Below are 18380 nucleotides of genomic sequence, written 5' to 3'. Positions count from 1 at the left end.
AGGACAGCACGCCTAGTCCTTTTTAACATGTTCAAAAAAGGAACCCGTGTGGTTTTAGTCCTCAAAACATTTTAATATTTGTTTCACCTTGAACAACAATACAGTAATATTAAAAATAAAAAATGTTGACTCAGACGGTAAATAATTTACATGGAAAATCGTGATTTTGAAATAAATAAATAATTGAGAAAATTAATATAAAATGCTAAAAGAAAAAAAAAAAAAAAAGAATTTTGAGCATAGCCCTTGTGCACATTAAATTCAAACAGTCACATCTCTCAATGCGTTACTTGTACCGCAAGCGTTTATTCTGCTCTCACTTTCTTTCTCTTTCTCTTGAGTGTCTCAAAAATTGCTCGCCGTTTTCAGCCTCAAAAATCTATGTTCTCATTCAATGCTGGATATTAACATGCGCTTTTCAAGAAGACCATAACGTCCCACTACCCCTACCACATAAACACTTCCAATATATATCTTTTCCATTTTTTTTTTTTAAATTTAAATTTAAATCCACGAAAACAAAGGAAAAGAGTAGAAACGTCATCAACTTTCTATGCCAGAAAAAAAATAATAAAATAAAATAAAATAAGTTCTATTATTTTTCAACTTACCCGTATATACTATGTTCGCTCCCTTATATAAACCTCTTTAAAACTCCTCAAAAAACTCAATACCACCAATTTCTCTTTCTTCTTCACAGAGCAATGGAGTTGAATTTAGTTACCAAAGACTCAAGCTGGTGGGTATTTGCACTCCCAGCTTTTCTGGGTTCCAAAATCCTTCTTGATGTTTACCTTGTACTCTCTCTTTTCGTTGCCTTTGTCTCTCTAGGTTTTCTCACATGGGCTTTTGCCGTTGGAGGCATTGCATGGAAAAACGGGAGGAATCAGAAAGGTCGCCTATCTATCGCTGGACATAGAGGCCTTCCTGTTTTTGGAAGCCTTTTCACTCTCAGCCGTGGCTTGGCTCACCGCTCTTTGGCTTCCATGGCTTGGAGCCGAGTTGAAACCACCCAGCTTATGGCTCTTAGTCTCGGCTCCACTCCTCTCGTCGTAGCTTCCCACCCACACACCGCCAAAGAAATTTTAACCTCCCCACACTTCGCTGACCGACCTCTTAAACAATCAGCTAAAAGCCTGATGTTCGGCCGAGCCATCGGCTTCGCTCCAAACGGAACGTACTGGCGGTTACTGAGGAAGATCGCTGCGTCTCACCTTTTCGCTCCCCGGCGAATTATAGCCCATGAAAGCCATCGCCAGCTAGAATGCGCCGATATGTTGCGTAGCATAGCAAAGGAACAGATTCTGAACGGCTTCGTTTGTTTGAGAAAACACCTTCAAGCTGCTTCGTTGAACAACATGATGGGAAGCGTATTCGGTAAGAGGTACGACTCGGTTAAAGATGGCGAAGAGCTTCAGGAGCTTAAAGAAATGGTTAGAGAAGGGTTTGAGCTCCTTGGCGCTTTTAACTGGTCTGATTATCTTCCATGGCTGAGCTATTTCTACGACCCGCTTCATATAAACGAACGGTGCTCGGAACTCGTTCACCGAGTCAGGAAATTCGTAAAAGGAATTATCCAAGAGCACCGAGTCTGCAAATCCGATAAGCTACCCGATCAAGCCGATTTCGTCGATGTTTTGCTCTCTTTGGATGGCGATGACAAGTTTCAAGAAGATGATATGGTTGCTGTGCTATGGGTTCGTTCGTATTTTAAATCTGTTTTTTTTTTTTTTTTTTTTTTTTTTTAAAGCAGATTGCTTTAATTACTGAGTTGACTCGGTGGGTCAATTGGGTTATTTTATTCTGCAGGAAATGATATTCAGAGGGACTGATACAACCGCGTTGTTGACTGAATGGGTGATGGCCGAGTTGATTCTGAACCCAGACGTGCAAGAGAGGCTTCGCAAAGAAATCGACACCGCCGTAGGAGAGAGAAGCTTGAGAGATGCTGACGTGGCAGCCTTGCCTTACTTACAGGCCGTGGTGAAGGAAACCCTACGGGTGCACCCTCCTGGCCCACTGCTTTCATGGGCCCGTCTGTCCACGTCGGATGTCCAGCTCAGTAACGGGATGCTGATCCCCGCCAACACAACCGCCATGGTGAACATGTGGGCCATAACGCACGACCCGAGCGTGTGGGACGAGCCGCACTTGTTCAAACCCGAGAGGTTCCTGGAAGCTGACGTGGACGTGAAAGGCAGTGACCTGAGGCTCGCGCCGTTCGGTGCCGGCCGGAGGGTTTGCCCGGGAAAGAACCTTGGGTTGGTGACGGTGACGCTTTGGGTGGCAAAGCTGGTCCACAATTTCAAGTGGGCCCAGGATGATTCTCAGCCGGTGGATCTGAGTGAGGTTCTCAAACTGTCATGTGAGATGAAGCATCCTCTTCATGGTGTGGCGGCGCAGAGGAAGAGTGATGGTGTTTGGTTCTAGAGACTAATTATGATATATGGTGAATAGGGGATTTGGGTAGGCTTCCGATGTAGGAATTAAACTAAGCTGTATATTTTCCCAACTAGTACGGTCTCTTTTAGTTAAGTTGTTTGTTTGGGTTTGTAACCTAGTTTGGATTATTATCTGGGTATTAATTAATGCTTATGTGATCGGATATATATATATATATGAATGATTTGATGGGTGGTTTAAGTAGAGGGCTCCAGTTTTGGAAACTGGTTGTTTTTGGAGTCCTGGATTTCGTGAATCATAGTGAATCATATTATTATTAATGTAATATCCATAATTTCTGATTAATATACTATGGGTATCCTTGATTATTCTTCCATGATATTAAATCTATTTACATCGAGTTTCTTTTCTCTTTTTAAATCACAATATTCTTCGAAATTTTTTTCTTTTTTACATTTATGTTGGAGTAAATTGGTAATGATATGTACGTTATTGTAGTAATTGATGGGTTGGATGGTGTTTTTCGTTATTATTAATCTTTGCTTATAATGAATCCTTTATGATGGATCATAAATCTTTATAACGACTTAATTTTAAGGTAGGCATGTGGCAGTTTAATTCTAAAACAAAGTGTAACAAATTGTTAACAAATGTTGGGAGTTGAATTGGTTTGGAATTTTGGGATTTCTAGGGTTTTAAAATTATTTGTTGGTCGGTACTTTGAATAAGTAACTACAAATCCTTTTTATTAGCGGTCTACTGGATCAGTTGGTTTACGTTTAGAATAAAAAACAAAATACATTGAAGTTCACAAACCAAAATCTATCACTTTATAATGTCGAAAAAGACAACAAAGTAGTCTACCTCTCCAACGTGGAAAAATTAAAAATATATAATATAATATAGAGCGATAATATAGATAGTAGACAGTTGTGATATTACATAGAATCTCTTTAAGATTATTAGCTGCGATAAACATCCTTTGGAGATAACCAACTAATTTTTAGTTCTGTTCAGGTTAAGAAACAAGAAACAATCAATCCTCTAGCCTTCTCTTTTTCTTTTGGAAATCATCAATCCTCTATCTTCAACTTTAACATAAAATAATTTATAGATATGTATAATAAAAAATAATATGATAAAAATTTATTGAGAACTATACTGAAAGACTATCTATAATCATCAAGATTTTATAATCATTATGAATAATTATTCTTTATAATTTCTTTTCTTAAATTTTTTACCATGTATATATAATATTTAAAAGTTATTCTAAAAAAGCGAAAGACTCTTGTCAATAGGAGGACTTGTGCCTATTGCTGGTTTAAAAAGAAAGACATATTCATATAATATTAATAATAATAATAATAATAATGAGGCAGAGGGTACAAATGAAGATTAAAAAATAAGAAGAAATTGTGACAATAATATGTAATTTTGTTAAATTTAACTAATAATTAATTAATCATAGCGTTTAATAGACTAGGGAGCGAGGTGGGTAGGGAGTCGATAGGAAATAGGTTGGTCAAACCTGAGCACGTGAAGCAATGTGAAGGCCTCATGGTCATGGATGTTGTCATGGGCAAACCATGCCACGTAGGAGAAGACCGATTCAAGGAGATGGATTATGGATAGAATAGATTTTCTGGTTTTTTCGTTGGTCGGTTTTATCGTGTCTCCGTTTACAAACATTTATACCGTACAATCAGAATGTAAATATATATGTACATATATATATAATTTGGATATGTCAGAAGTAATTTCCAATATCATTATAAATATTAAAATTTATTATTTATTTAACAAAAAGTTAAATGAGGAAAAACTTGCATGAACTATGGACTACTAAATTCCTATTCATAAAAAACTTATCATATTACGTGGATCATTTGGTAATCTCGGATCCAGCAATTTTTTTAAAGATTTTATATTAATAAATTAATTGGTGATACATTTAATATTTGATATATTAATATGTATCTATTTTATATTAAAAATATTTTTTTAACAAAATAATTAGATATATATATATATATATACATATATATGATAAAAATACATTTGGAATCTACGATAAAATGTTAAAGTATTTTTACCAAGGCCTTCTTGATTAAACAAATTCATAAACGTTTATATGATAGTAATGATTTAATTATTCGATAAATTTATAATTATTACTAAATTTGAAATATAAAATTTTAGATGGGCAGTACTAACCTTTAGCACTTGTGCAGTATAAGCGTTCTTTACTAAATCATAAAAAACTAAAATATTCTTATATTTGTAAATCCTATATATATTTATAGAAAGGGAATTTAATAAAACATATTTACTTATAATTCTTTCATGGAGACACCTTTGTATTTCTAGTATAGTTATAAAAAAAAATAAGCCGATGCATAAGTTTCTGTCTAATATATTAGTCATAAAAAATTAGTACCTATTTAGATTATTTTTTTTTTTTAAAAATATTCATTCTCTTAATGTAATGGAGAATCATGCTCATAACAGGTTAAATTTGAACATCAAGATTTTATAAGTTGCTCTTTAGATCATTTTAAGAACATATATATAAAAGTACATCATCAGTGGCATATAATTTTAGTGAAATACTAACTAATTTGAAGAAGTGAATTATATTTGAATCTAGAAAACTATTAATGCATTTATAGATTTCATAAATGAAGTTTTAGTGGTTTTAAAGAATTTAGGAAAGAAAAATAATGTTTGTCACCAGTAGTGACTATTACTATCCTATATGGTGGTGAGTCTATATATATAAAATGATATTTGTCATCAGTAGTGACTGTTACCACTCTATATGATGGTGAGTCCACATATATATATATCAGTAAAAATAATTTATATGGTAGTGGGCTCTATGTATACATAAAAGCCATATAGACATTGCATCCATTGCCATGTATAATGGTGACAATCACCACTAGTGACATATAATGATATTTTTTAGAAAATAGGTTATGTTCTATGTTTTCTTATTGCACAAATGAAACTTAAATACAATTACATGTTGGCAATACAATTATTCATGATGACACATATGGAAATTACGAGCTATACATATTAACAAGATAAAGACAAAAAAGGAATGTACAGATATATTATTGCTTGACTTGTAAAGGTAGGCCTTGATCTTTGGAATCATTTTGGTTTGGTGACAGTCTTTCCTTAACAGCCTGATCTATGCATGATATGTTACTCTTAATATGCCACCTTAAGCTGGAGAGAGGGAACAAAATGAACTCCCAGCTTGAATTTAAATAAATCAAAGCTGCAACGAGAAAGTGATTTGGTAAAAATATCTGCAAGTTGATCTACAATAGAGACATAGTTGCTACAATAGAGACATAATTGGTAATAAGGGATCCTAAAGCAACTTTTACTCTCACAAAGTGATAATCAATTTTAATATGTTTCATATGTGCATGAAATATAGGATTAATGGTCAAACAGAAGGAACTGATATTATCACAAAATAACTGGGGAGATTGGAGAAGAGGTATACAAATGTCTCAAAGCAAATATGTAACCCATGTAATCTCATCAGTCGCATAAGCCTCAACCAATATTTAGCCTCTGTACTAGATCGAAGAAAATTAAATTGCTTCTTAAAGCACCAAGATTTACAATTTACCCCAATATATATGCAAAACCTAGTGGTGTTTCTTCTAGTGGATGGATAATCAGTCCAGTCTGCATATGAAAAATCATATAAATTTGGAGAATTGTTTGACAATAATTGTAAACCATGATCGTGAGTTTCGTTGAAATAGCGTAATATATGCTTAATAGCCTTAAGATGAACCATTGTAGGATTGTTATAGAATTGGCAAACTCTTTTTATAGTATATGTAATATCAAGTCTTGTAAATGCTAAATATTGAAATGCTCCCACGATGTTACGAAATTCATGAATATCAATAGGATCATTGTCTGACACATTAAATTTTTATTTTTGAGAAAGTAGAGGAGCAAGTGAAGCACAAGATGCCATACAACCCGATGAAAAAGGTCTTTGATGTATTAAGACTGAGAGAGAAAAGCTCAACCATGAAAATATTTCATTGATACCCCCCAAAAAATAATGCAAGGCACCTAAATCCTTGATGGCAAACTCTTGCCTAAGCTTTTGTATTAATGTGTAGATGAAAGAATTAGCATTCTAAAAAACAGTTATATCATCCACATAGATTAAAAGCAAGATAACAGTGAAGTGGTAATGATAAACAAATAGAGATGGGTCTACTTTACTGCAAAATAATCCAAGATGGAAAAGAAAATGTGATAGCAGATCAAACCAGGCACGAGATATCTGTTTCAAACCATAAAGAGATTCATGGAAAAGACAAACACATTTAGGGAAGCAAGATCAATGAAACCGAGGGGTTTTTCCATATACATGGTTTCCTTTAAGTGTATATAAAGAAACATATTTTTTTTATGTCCAATTGTTTTATAATCCATCAGTAATAAAGAGCAGGTGATATTATAAGTCGAATAATGGTTGGTTTGACAATTGGACTAAATGTTTCATCATAGTCATGTCTAGGAACTTGAGTGAAACTCTTAACAACTAAACAAGCCTTGAATCGATCAAAAGAACCGTTATCCTTATATTTCAATCGATAAACCCATTTTGACCAATGATATTGCCACGAGCAGGATGTGGTTCCAAAGTCCAAGTCTAATTTCTTTCCAATGCTTGAAGCTCCTTTTGCATTGCTGCTATCTTATGATTATCTTTAAGGGCTGCTCATAATGTTTTAGGTTTAGTAACAAGAGAAATGTTAATTGCCATAAGGATCATCTGAGATGCAAGAGTTGGATCTTTCTGAAACTTTCAATAAGTGATTGTTTGATGTGTGGGAGCAAAAGATGAGTTTTGTGCCATATAATATGTTGTAGACTTAACAGAGAATTGGACAAAGAGCTAATTTGAGATATCATTCTGAGATGCAGGGGAGACTGGAAGAGTTATTGGGCAATAGTATCAGTTGTGGAAGAACTGATTATCTATGAAGAGGTTGGAGACTCTCAGCATTTTCTAATAATTGAGAACCATTGGGACTCTCAGAATTCACATAAGATCTAGTGGACGATGTCGCAATGGATAATGACTTAGTATTGTCAAGTATTTAAGGGACAGTTGGACTCTCTATTATTGAGTGATGGACATCTTGATTAGCTTGGATATAAAGTGTCTGCCTTTGTGTTACCAAATACTTTCTGATAAACTCAAACTTTTAGAAGCAGAGTTGACTTGAGGGTTACGCCGTTCATCAAAATGTGGAAATTCAATAAATTCCAAATTATATGGGGTCTTATCATAATCTGCACGCGAAGCATATAGAAAACAAGCTTCATAAAAAACAACATAGCTGGAGATATAAATTTTATTTGTAAATGGATATAAGCACTTGTAGCCTTTATGAAGTGGGCTATATTCCAAAAAAATGCAAGGGTAAGTTTTCAATTAAAATTTGTTATGATTAAGGTGTCTAAGTGAAAGAAAACAACAATTATCAAATACCCGTAAGCCTTCATAATCTAGCTGTCTGTGATAAAGCTTGAAATATGTAGAGTTACTATTCACAGTGAAAGATGGCAATCAATTTATCAAATAAATCGTAGTAAAAAAGGCATCAATCCAAAGAGTGAGAGAAATATTAGCTTGGAAGAGTAATGTTAGGTCGATTTCCACAACATGGTCGTGTTTTCATTCAACGACTCCATTCTATTTAGGAGTTCCAGGACAAGACACTTATTGTTATATTCGACACCATTGAAGATGTAAAAAAAATACATTTGAATTAAACTCACCAGTACCATCACACTAGAAGATTTTTAATTTTCTATTAAATTGATTTTCAACCAGGTTTTGGAACTTGATAAAACATGCAAAGAACTTTGATTTTTTTTTTTTTTTAGGTAGGTATAACTACGAGAATTTGGAAGTGTCAATAATAAAGATTGCATAAAAGCGAAATTTCTGAGAAAATATTATTGGTGTTGGCCCCAAAGATCATAGTGAATTTTATTTATAGGAAATTTAGATATTTTGTTTGATGATCCAAATGGAAGTTTACACTTCTTTCCTAGCTGACAACTAACACAAACTGAAGGCTTAGAAACCCAATGTGAAACATCAATGTTTTTCTTTTCCTTTAAGATGTGTAAGAGCTTCAAATAAAGTGGCCCAACCTTTAGTGCTAGATGGTTGAAGATGTTGCACTTTCTCTTATTACTAAGAGAGCATGAGAAATTGGATCATCTAAAGCATGCAGACGGCCTCTTCTGTGCCCCCTCACTCTTATCCTTTGGATTGAATCCTTTATCAAGAAACCAAATGAATTAAACTAAAAAATATAAGGATTATCATAGATCAATTTACTGACGGATAATAATTTTTTTGTAAGTAGTTACGACAAGCACATCTTTTAGTTTTACTTACTCATGACTTATGGAAATATTGGCATCACCAACATGTGAAATAGGTAAACCTTTTCCATTACCAACATAGATAACACCATTTCCATAGTAAGTTTTAGGATTAGTAAGTTTACCTGTATCATTTATCATGTGGATGTTGCTATAAAATCCACATAGAATGTTTCATCATTTGGTTCATTGAGTGAGAGAGCAGCCAAGGCATGAGTTGCTTCATCTGGTTGATATTAATAATCATACATTTTCAAAAAATTTACAACAATATGGTAAAAATTGTTGTAGATTTGACATTGAATCTTTTGATGATCTTTTTCTAGACCACGTCGAAGGAAACGATCCAAAGTGCTATGGTTTTTAGTTTCCTTTGAGTTATATGATGCTTGACTTTGGCAAGACAGAAATGTATTACGTGAATGTAAGCCATGACCAAAAATAGATGCAAAGCTTCTTCTTTGCCAGTTAAAGCCTCGACCACTCCTATTGCTTCTTCCACATCCTTGCTATCCAAAAAAATGCCTTGGTATGATCCAAGTACTCTTTTTCCTTCTCTTGTTATACAATCAATACTTGTTCATATCCTTGGAGAGATAGAACTAATTGATTAAATCTAGGGTATGGAGGTTTGGTAAGCATGGCAAGTCTAAAATCTTGGTATTTTGGACCCAATCCATGTGCCAATTTAAAGACTTGATCTATATTAGAAATGGGTTGTCCTATAGCAACAAAGTTATCATGATTATGTTTGAACTTCTTGAGATATTCATCAAAAGAGAGAAAATCCTTTTTGAGTAGCATCAACATAATTTTCAATTATCCTTCTTTTTCTTTTATGGAAGGCAACAATTGTTTTTCAGGTGATGCTCACATTTGACTTGGTGAATCTGCCCCTACAACTAGGTTTAACACATTTTTAGACATGTTTCGACAAAGCCATGTTGTTAATAAATCATCATTTATGGCCCACACTTCATACAAGTTATTATTGGTTTTTGAATCGGGTTTCTTAGTATCTGTGATATGGTGAAGTATTCCTAAACTTCGAACCAATGGTAGAATATGAGAACGCTAAATAAAAAAGTTTGTGATGGTGGGATGAATTGAGACAAGGCTGGTACACTGATGAAAGCTTTGGATGGTGAGAATTGGTTCGGAGAATATTGAAGAAGACATATTTTGGCTTGTAGGTTAAGGCTTTGATACCATAAAAAATTTAGAAAATAGGTAATGCTCTGTGTTTTGTTATTACACAAATGAAACCTAAATACAATTTTATGTTGTTTTATATAGGCCAATACAATTACTTATGATGACATATTAACAAGACAAAGACACAAAAGGAATGTATAGATATTATTACTTGACTTGTAAAGGTAGGCCTTGATCTTTGGAATCATTTTTGCTTGGTGATAGTCTTTCTTGAACAACTTGATTTGTGTATGATATGTTACCCTTAATAGTTTTCTAATTAGATTTCAATGTGCTTTGGTTATATATATTAATTATATATTTTTAATATGTTGTAAAGTAATTTCTACCTTATGTCAGACATCTATTAGCGTAGTAATTGTTAAGGATTGCTAATTGCTAATTAAGGTTTTAGTTTAAAATTATTATTGATTGATGTACTATTTTCAATACTTCATAAATTAGTACGTTTTCATCTTATATTGGAAAAATATTTCTAGTAAATTGTTACTTTGTATCTTTAAAGTTATACAAAAAACCACAAACCGTTTGACTCATTATCAATAATCAATCCACCCTAAATTGAACAGAAAAACCCTAAAATTTGCACAACATTATGACACCCTTGCTCATCTTCGATAAAACCCAAGAAAAAAACATATGGAGAGATGAAATGACCTCATATTTTAGGTAAGACTTCCAAATCTAGAAAATTTGGGAGAGGATGATCAATTAACCAAAAAAAAAAAAATAGTATTTGTCATTATTAGAGATTATCACAAATGGGATCTACATATTATTTGACAATTTAAATGACTATTCAAAAGAGTTCACTTTGCTACATTAGGTTTTCATTATAAAAAATTAGTACTTATTTGACAACTTATAAGAATCATAATGGTATTGTGGTAATGGTATTTGACAACTTCATTGAACAGAATTTTGGGATTTTTTTTTTTTTTTAATGGAGGGATGTTGCTAAAATATAAAATCTTTAATTAAAAATATAAATAGAAAAACTTTTTATAAGGTTCTTCTTTTTCATAATATTATCATAAATCATACCCTATTACACTAATGAATCTTTAAATTACTACTATCCGTTAGATGTGAAATTAAAATATTAAATGGATAATTGAATATATATATATATATATATATATGCAACAACCTGTATCAAAAAATATTTATATTGTATAAGTTTGACTTGAATCATATCTAGTCCCATATTTAATTTTTTGTATAGTTAAAATTTTAATTTAATCAATACACTATTGTGTTAAAGTTCATCGATATAAATTTATAAACTAAACTAGCGACGTTTATCTAATTTTAAGTTATAATAAAAAAATTACAGTTCTATAAAATTTTGAATATTAATATTTTATTTGTATTCAAACTAATTTTAATTTTTTTGTTATCTGGACTTAAAAAGCTTTATATATACCTAGAAATATGTGCCTTGGAATTGAACTTTTCAAACTACCAAATTTTTCCCTGGAAGTCCCCAGACCCATGAAGCACTGCAAACTTGCGACGACTTATGTTGACCTATGCCCAACCACTACACCATTGAGGTCAAGGTTAAATTGGTCTAGTTTCTAGTGCTTAAAAGGTAAATGTGTCTACCCATCCTCTTACCCGTAAGAAATTTGACTAGGCCACAAATTTTCATAGTGATTGAATCAGCATCACATCGAGATCAATGCTTTGAAGCCGTTGTCAGCGTTCTAGTTGGGATGTTGAAATTTGACCATTTCCAGTCATTTCAGGCCGTGCCATACCTTATTCTCCTTGTTTTGGACTTTTTGAATTCATTCCCATCTTTCGATTATCAAAATTTCTGATAGTTTGATATCTATCAACAAAAATTTGGCTAAAATTTTGACTGGATTTTTCGCTCACGAGCAACGTTTTTTAAATCAAAGTGAGTATAAATGTGGATACTCATCACATAGTTTTCCCATTGATATATAATTTGTTAATTTTCTACGAGATTTGAATATATTTTCATGTTTGGATAATTAATTTAGATTGTATTTAAACAAGCTAGAACCAAATTGGTATTGAAAATGTGTTCCTATATATTATTAGAACCCAATATAAAATTCAATTTCATAAAATTAGTCTTAAATTGAAAAATTTGAATTTCAAATACCAGATTTTAAGGGTTTAAAATATAATTGAACTTTTCAGTATCCAATTTATATAATCTTAAAGTTGAAATATTTATTTTTAGACTTTGATACTAGTTAATATTCTTAATTTTATTTTTAGAGCATAAGAAATATTTTATTACATTATAAGTACCCACACTACCCCCCGGAAATGACTCTATAAAGGAGTAAAAAAGGCCATCTGTAATATATATGAGTAGTTTTATATTTTAAATGGTTTTGAGTATGTTAGCTTAATAATTATGCGTTTTGAATATTTTATATTGTTTGAGAATTAAAATGCTTATTTATGTATATATGATTATTTATATATATATATATATATATGTTATTATTTCATGCGATTATTGATAAAATTTTAAATGATTCCAAATTTTAATAGATGACAGTGAACTATTTAATTGTGCTATTTGAATATTTTGATATTTGAATTAATTTTTTAAGGCAATTATTAGATAATAATTATTTTGAGAAAATGAATTAGAAAATTATATAATTTTACGTATGTTTTAAGTGTTTTAACTTTCAAACCGTTAAAAAATAATTTTAAGATAATATGTATATGTATATATATATATATACGGTTTAAGCATGAATGATAATTTGAAACCTTTAAAATGTTTAAATAAATAAATATCTGTATAAATTGTATAACTTATATTTATATTTACTCTTAGAATATTTTATTCTAAATTTCGCATCCAATTTTGATTGTATATACTTAGTTATAATAGCCTATAGCATAACTAATTTTAGTTGTTAATTGTAGTATGAAGATTTGCATGTTGTTGTAGATTTATTTTATTACAATAAAACATTATTTTTAATAGCATACATTTGATTGTTCATGATTTAAGTAAGTTATTATTGAATTTTTCATAAAAGTTACTTATAGAATTTCCTAGATAGTATCATTTGAAATTTTTAAGAAAAGTTTCGAAATGTCATTATATATATATATATATATATAAATAAAAATGTTATAATGGAAAAAAATAGTTCATTACATGGAAAGGACAAATTATACAAATTATGCAAATCAAATGTTAGAACGAATGTCACCAATTGTATGATGAACAATTTCGCCCACATGGTGTGCCTCTGTCTGTGTGTGTGTGTGTGTGTGTGTGTGTGTGTGTGTGTGTGTGTGAACGTGTAAAATTTGCAACCTATGATTAAATATAGTTTGGAAAAAATATCAGTCAAACTAAAACAATGAGAGCGGAAACCAAACTGCTTAGAATGTGAAAGAAGCTGGCGTGTGGGAAGGGAAGGCTTAGTACCAAAAAGTAGGATCTGCACTTTTGCGGATGTAGATATTTGGCTCAGAGTAGAAGATAAAGATCTAGATCTGGTCTGTCCATACGTTAAAATATAAACCAGTGGGCAGTGACTACGTATTGATGATCAGATCGAATTGAAGTGGAGAAAAGCTCATTTATAGGTTCCAAGCTCTAGTGAAAACCCGTACGATTCCCTACTCAAATTGGTACACAATAATCTTGAAATCTTGATGCTACTATGTCTTTATTTCTCAGAAGCTAAACCATAGCTATAGCTACCCAGGCATAATATGAATGGCTCATTGAGTTATTATTGAGAGAGAGATAGAGAGAGAGACGCCTAGAGCTCAGAGATCGAAGAGAAACAAAACCACGTGAAAATGGCAATTATTCACTGCTCTCACTTATTAATCTTGTCAATATCAGTTACGTCCCTCTCATACTAATTAATAATATATAAATATGTATTATATAAATATTATAGAAGACTATTTTATCGGGGACCATTTTCTGCTTTATAATGAATGATATCATTTAGTTTTATATGTACGTATATTTTTTTGGAAACACATTTTTGCAATGAATATGTTTTTTCAAATAGTTTTTTATAATGGATATATAGTAATTTGATAGCGATAACTGTTACAGATTACGTTATAACAATTTTTCTTATTAGCGAGCAGCCAACGGTCAGGATTGAATATGTTAGAGAAGTTAAATGAAAAAGACATTGCCATTACAATTGCTCTTTAGAGGCGGTTGACATTTCAATTTAATTAGGACATAATAATTTTTAACATTTATCAATGTTATCATATTTTGCAATATAATTATAAGTTATGATCTGCCAGTTGTCTTCAAAAAATTAAATTTATAACATATATATATATATAAAATTATTATTATTATTATTATTATTTTTATTTTTTTTGATGTCAGGATATTGTCTATATTTAGAATAACATGGACAACATCACATAGTAGAATAAAATTTTATCAACCTATACCATTTAAATATTTTAAAATTCTTTAAAATAAAACTTAAATAAGGAAAAAAGTAATTTTATAAAGTGTGCATATATGAAACAAACTGCTAATTATTATCAGTACAGGTTCATTCAGCTTTTTAAAAGAGATAATATGTCCTAAATCAGAAATCCTTTGCAAAATTATATGAAAACTATCTATTAATCAAATTGGGTAGGGTTTGGGCTAAAAGGAGTATAAGTTTTCATCCAGCTTGGGATGGGATTGAAAGCAATGATAGCGTGGCAGTGCAGTGAGATATAACATTGAAATGATGCATGGTAGTGAAACTGAGGACCACATCATGATCAGTCTGAGCGTGTGTGGGGGCCATGGAGATGAGCAAATCAAAGTGTGTGCCAAAAATGAAGTGGGTATAGATCTCTAATCCCTGCTGTTCACTTTCAGTTTACTGCTGAAACAGCTATTCATTTTTCTGATCCCACAATTCAGTGAACAGTTACATTTCTATTGCCTAATTAGTCAACCCCTGTTGGCAGACAAACCTCTCGCTCTCCATCCTAGTTAACATGTTTTCGTTTTCTTTTGCTTTCGGAAATACTTTTTTTTAAAAAAAAAAAAAAAAAAAAAGAACAGAAAAGAAAAAGAAGAGAAGAAAGCATGCAGATGCAGCAGTACTATTATAATAAAATAATAATAACAATAATCAAGCAAAAAAAAACAATTAATAATAATAATAATAACAATAAAAAAACATATTTAAATTACCAATATCGCCATAGGAACAGACATATTTACAACTCTATTTATCCAATTATATAATATTATTTTATTAAATTTTGTTATTTTTGACCATGAGAATGGGCATAATTTAGACTCCGTACTGAAATACTAAATATTGATTAAATACATTTAATTAAGTATTAATTTTTCAGTAAATTTTTTGATACAATTAATTAAGTTGCCACATATGTAATATATAAATGCCATTATTACTATATCATTGATGATCACTGATAAATAATATTTATTTCTTTTGTGTCGAGTTAGATCTAGTTTATATTAAGTATTTAAATCATAAAATAAGATATGTCAATTTGCAGCCTTTTCTCGTATCTTATTGCCTAGTCAGTCAAATTATTATTATTATTATTTTTCACTAATTAATCCATGAAAGTTGATTCTTTCAATAAATAAATAATATAAGGAAGTTGAAAGTAAACGTTCGGAAAATGTTCGAATTCTTACCTGAATAAAACATTCCCGTTGAATTTCATTTGTTTAATTACCCCAATTTGATTGAGTCGGATAAATGGCAATTTACTGTAACCATCAAATTAACTTGATAATTAATTAATTAATATAACGGCTTATCTTATAATTAAATTACTATTCCATTAAGATTTAATAATTAAGGTCAAATTAGAATAGTATGTAAAACGTCTCACCTTATATATATATTAAATATATATAGCGCGTACTAAAAAATGTCAGAAGTCAGACTTTAATTTTTTATTTTTTTATGGAAGTCAGACTCTAATTAGATTCGAATAGGAGTTGTTATACATATTGTTTGTTTAAAATATTTATTAACAAAATAAATAAAAGAAACAAAAAAATCATTTGCGGATAACTGAAAAATATACAGTGCACATCATGGAATGCAATTCTCTCAAGATGCAGTTTAAATCACTGAGGTCGTTCTGTTTTTTGAAGACATCAAAATAAATTATAAAATAATACAGAAAAAGAATACCTTTTTTAGGTGCGTTTGTTAAGGTGGTTCGATTTTGTTTTCTTCTTCTTTTTTTTTTTTTTTTAATAAATTGTGTATAATTTATTTATTTTAATTGTTTGTTAGTATGTGTTATTGGTGGTAATTTTATTAAAAATATCAATTAACAACAAATACGAAGAAAAAAAATAAAACCAATACAGTTTTTAATTGTTTCATTTTTTTAATTAGATTTATAATTAATTGAAATGTCTAATCACTAGTAACTAACACAAAAAAGATATTGAAATAAACAAACTACATTCAATTTAATTAAAAAAAAAAAAGTTAACAATATTATTGTTATGATTTTTGCTAAAATATTAAGAAGAGTTGTTTTACTTTTTTTTTTTTTTGGGTTAATTGGAGATGGGAGGAGTCACAGAATTATTATGCTTCAGTTCATATTGAATTTCAAAAGAATATGCAGTGTAAAGAATTAATGAAAAAAAGTTTTTTGAAACAAGTAATTTTTTTAAGCATCAATGTTTAATTAAATCTTGAATTAATTTTCGTTTTGAAAAAGCAACTATTTGCTTATCCTAAAATGATTTGCCTTTTTTTTTTTTCCCCATTAAAATCAAAAAGCACTTATTCTTTTGCACCAAAATCGTTTTAAATATATATATTTTCTCATATAATGTTTTTAGCTTTAAAAAAGCACTGTCACCCCGACTATATCAATATTATAATTAAGTTTGTTTTTGGGTATACTAATAGGATATTAAGTTCAAGTACAAGAAATTAGAATCCAATTATTTTTTGTATCTAATTAGGATGTGAATTGTGACACTGATGAAGAGCTTCCCAGAATCTTCCTACTTGGCTACTTTTTCTCAAGTTTTGCTTGACCAAATCTATGTAGATCTGGCTCTAAGATTTAATAATTATTTGTTGATCTTAAAATTGTTAATAATTTAGCTATTTTATCAGTGGAAACTAATATGGTCGGGCTAAATAAAAAAGAAAAATGTAGGTGTTGTTTTTACTTCAAGAAACACAAAAGGGTGCACTAGTTGTTGAATATTTAAACGTTATTATTGTTTACCATTTGGGGTTTGAATACGTATAGTCAATTAGTCATGTTATTGGCTTTGAATTCAAACTATTTTTCTTGTTCAAAGGAACAAGAAAAAATAAATAAATAAATAAAACACACAAGGAGACACAATTAAATTTAGGTACGTAAACATGTTATTACCTAAACATAATCATAATCCCAACTAACCATATCAAATCTCTAATTATTATAAAATATATAAAATAAATTAAGTAATTAAAAAGACTTGAAGCTAGAAGAAACTCCTAATTTGATTCATTGTTTCCTATTCATATCCTTGGTTCCCACAAATTCATGAACTTGACCATCTTTTTAGGGACCTTGGACTATATAATTTATTTGTATATTTTACTCAAACCAGTTTTTCAGTAAATAGATTATAATGTTATTTAATATATTTAGTAACATGACAATTTATATCATGGAAAATGTATGTATAGCATGTGTTTTAAATTTCTTTAACTTTTGATATAAGAACCATAATCATGTTGAGAGACAATTAACCACCATTTCATTATATAGAGTTTGGGCCTAACCGCATTGGATATGGCTTATTAACAATGGGCTTAGATATTGCGTGACCCATGGGATTGGGCAAAAATTTCCAAATATATTGATTTTAAAGTGGATAGATTTGAATTTAACATTATTATTATTATTATTATTTTGCTTGAAACAAATTAAACATTATTATCGAACAAATAGTAATTTTGCTACTAGATATTATACACAATATTATTGTAATAGATTAATTAGAATTTTTGTCATGGATTTGACTTCAAGTAAGCTTGTAAAAATAAGAAAAACACTTAACGAATAAGTTTCATTATGATCTACTATTCACCAAGATTACAATAGTTGTGCGGCTAATAATCCATAGCGAGAAATTTGTGTATAAGCAAATCTGTTGATCTTATCTCTACAAACTACTAAGACTGTTTGTTGTTTTTTTGAATTTATTTTTTTTTATGTTGAATTTCATGGAAATCCAGTGAACAATTTGTTGTATGCTTTATAACTTTTAATTTAATAAGTAACGCAAA

At 30.4% G+C, this 18380-nt stretch overlaps 1 protein-coding gene across 1 annotated transcript; it reads left to right on the top strand.

The window, feature by feature from the left end:
- Nucleotides 1–633: 633 nt before the first annotated feature.
- On the top strand, nt 634–2779 carry LOC107425481 (cytochrome P450 78A7). The gene is made up of 2 exons (XM_016035480.4): nt 634–1697; nt 1810–2779. Exons 1-2 carry the CDS (start codon nt 705–707, stop codon nt 2428–2430), a joined length of 1614 nt encoding a protein of 537 aa, XP_015890966.3. The 5' UTR covers nt 634–704; the 3' UTR covers nt 2431–2779.
- The last annotated feature ends 15601 nt before the right edge of the window (nt 2780–18380 follow it).

Source organism: Ziziphus jujuba, chromosome 7 (assembly GCF_031755915.1).
Source record: "Ziziphus jujuba cultivar Dongzao chromosome 7, ASM3175591v1".
Lineage (NCBI taxonomy): Eukaryota > Viridiplantae > Streptophyta > Magnoliopsida > Rosales > Rhamnaceae > Ziziphus > Ziziphus jujuba.
The sequence above is the reverse complement of the archived record's forward strand: the minus strand, read 5'-3'. Positions and strand labels throughout refer to the sequence as shown.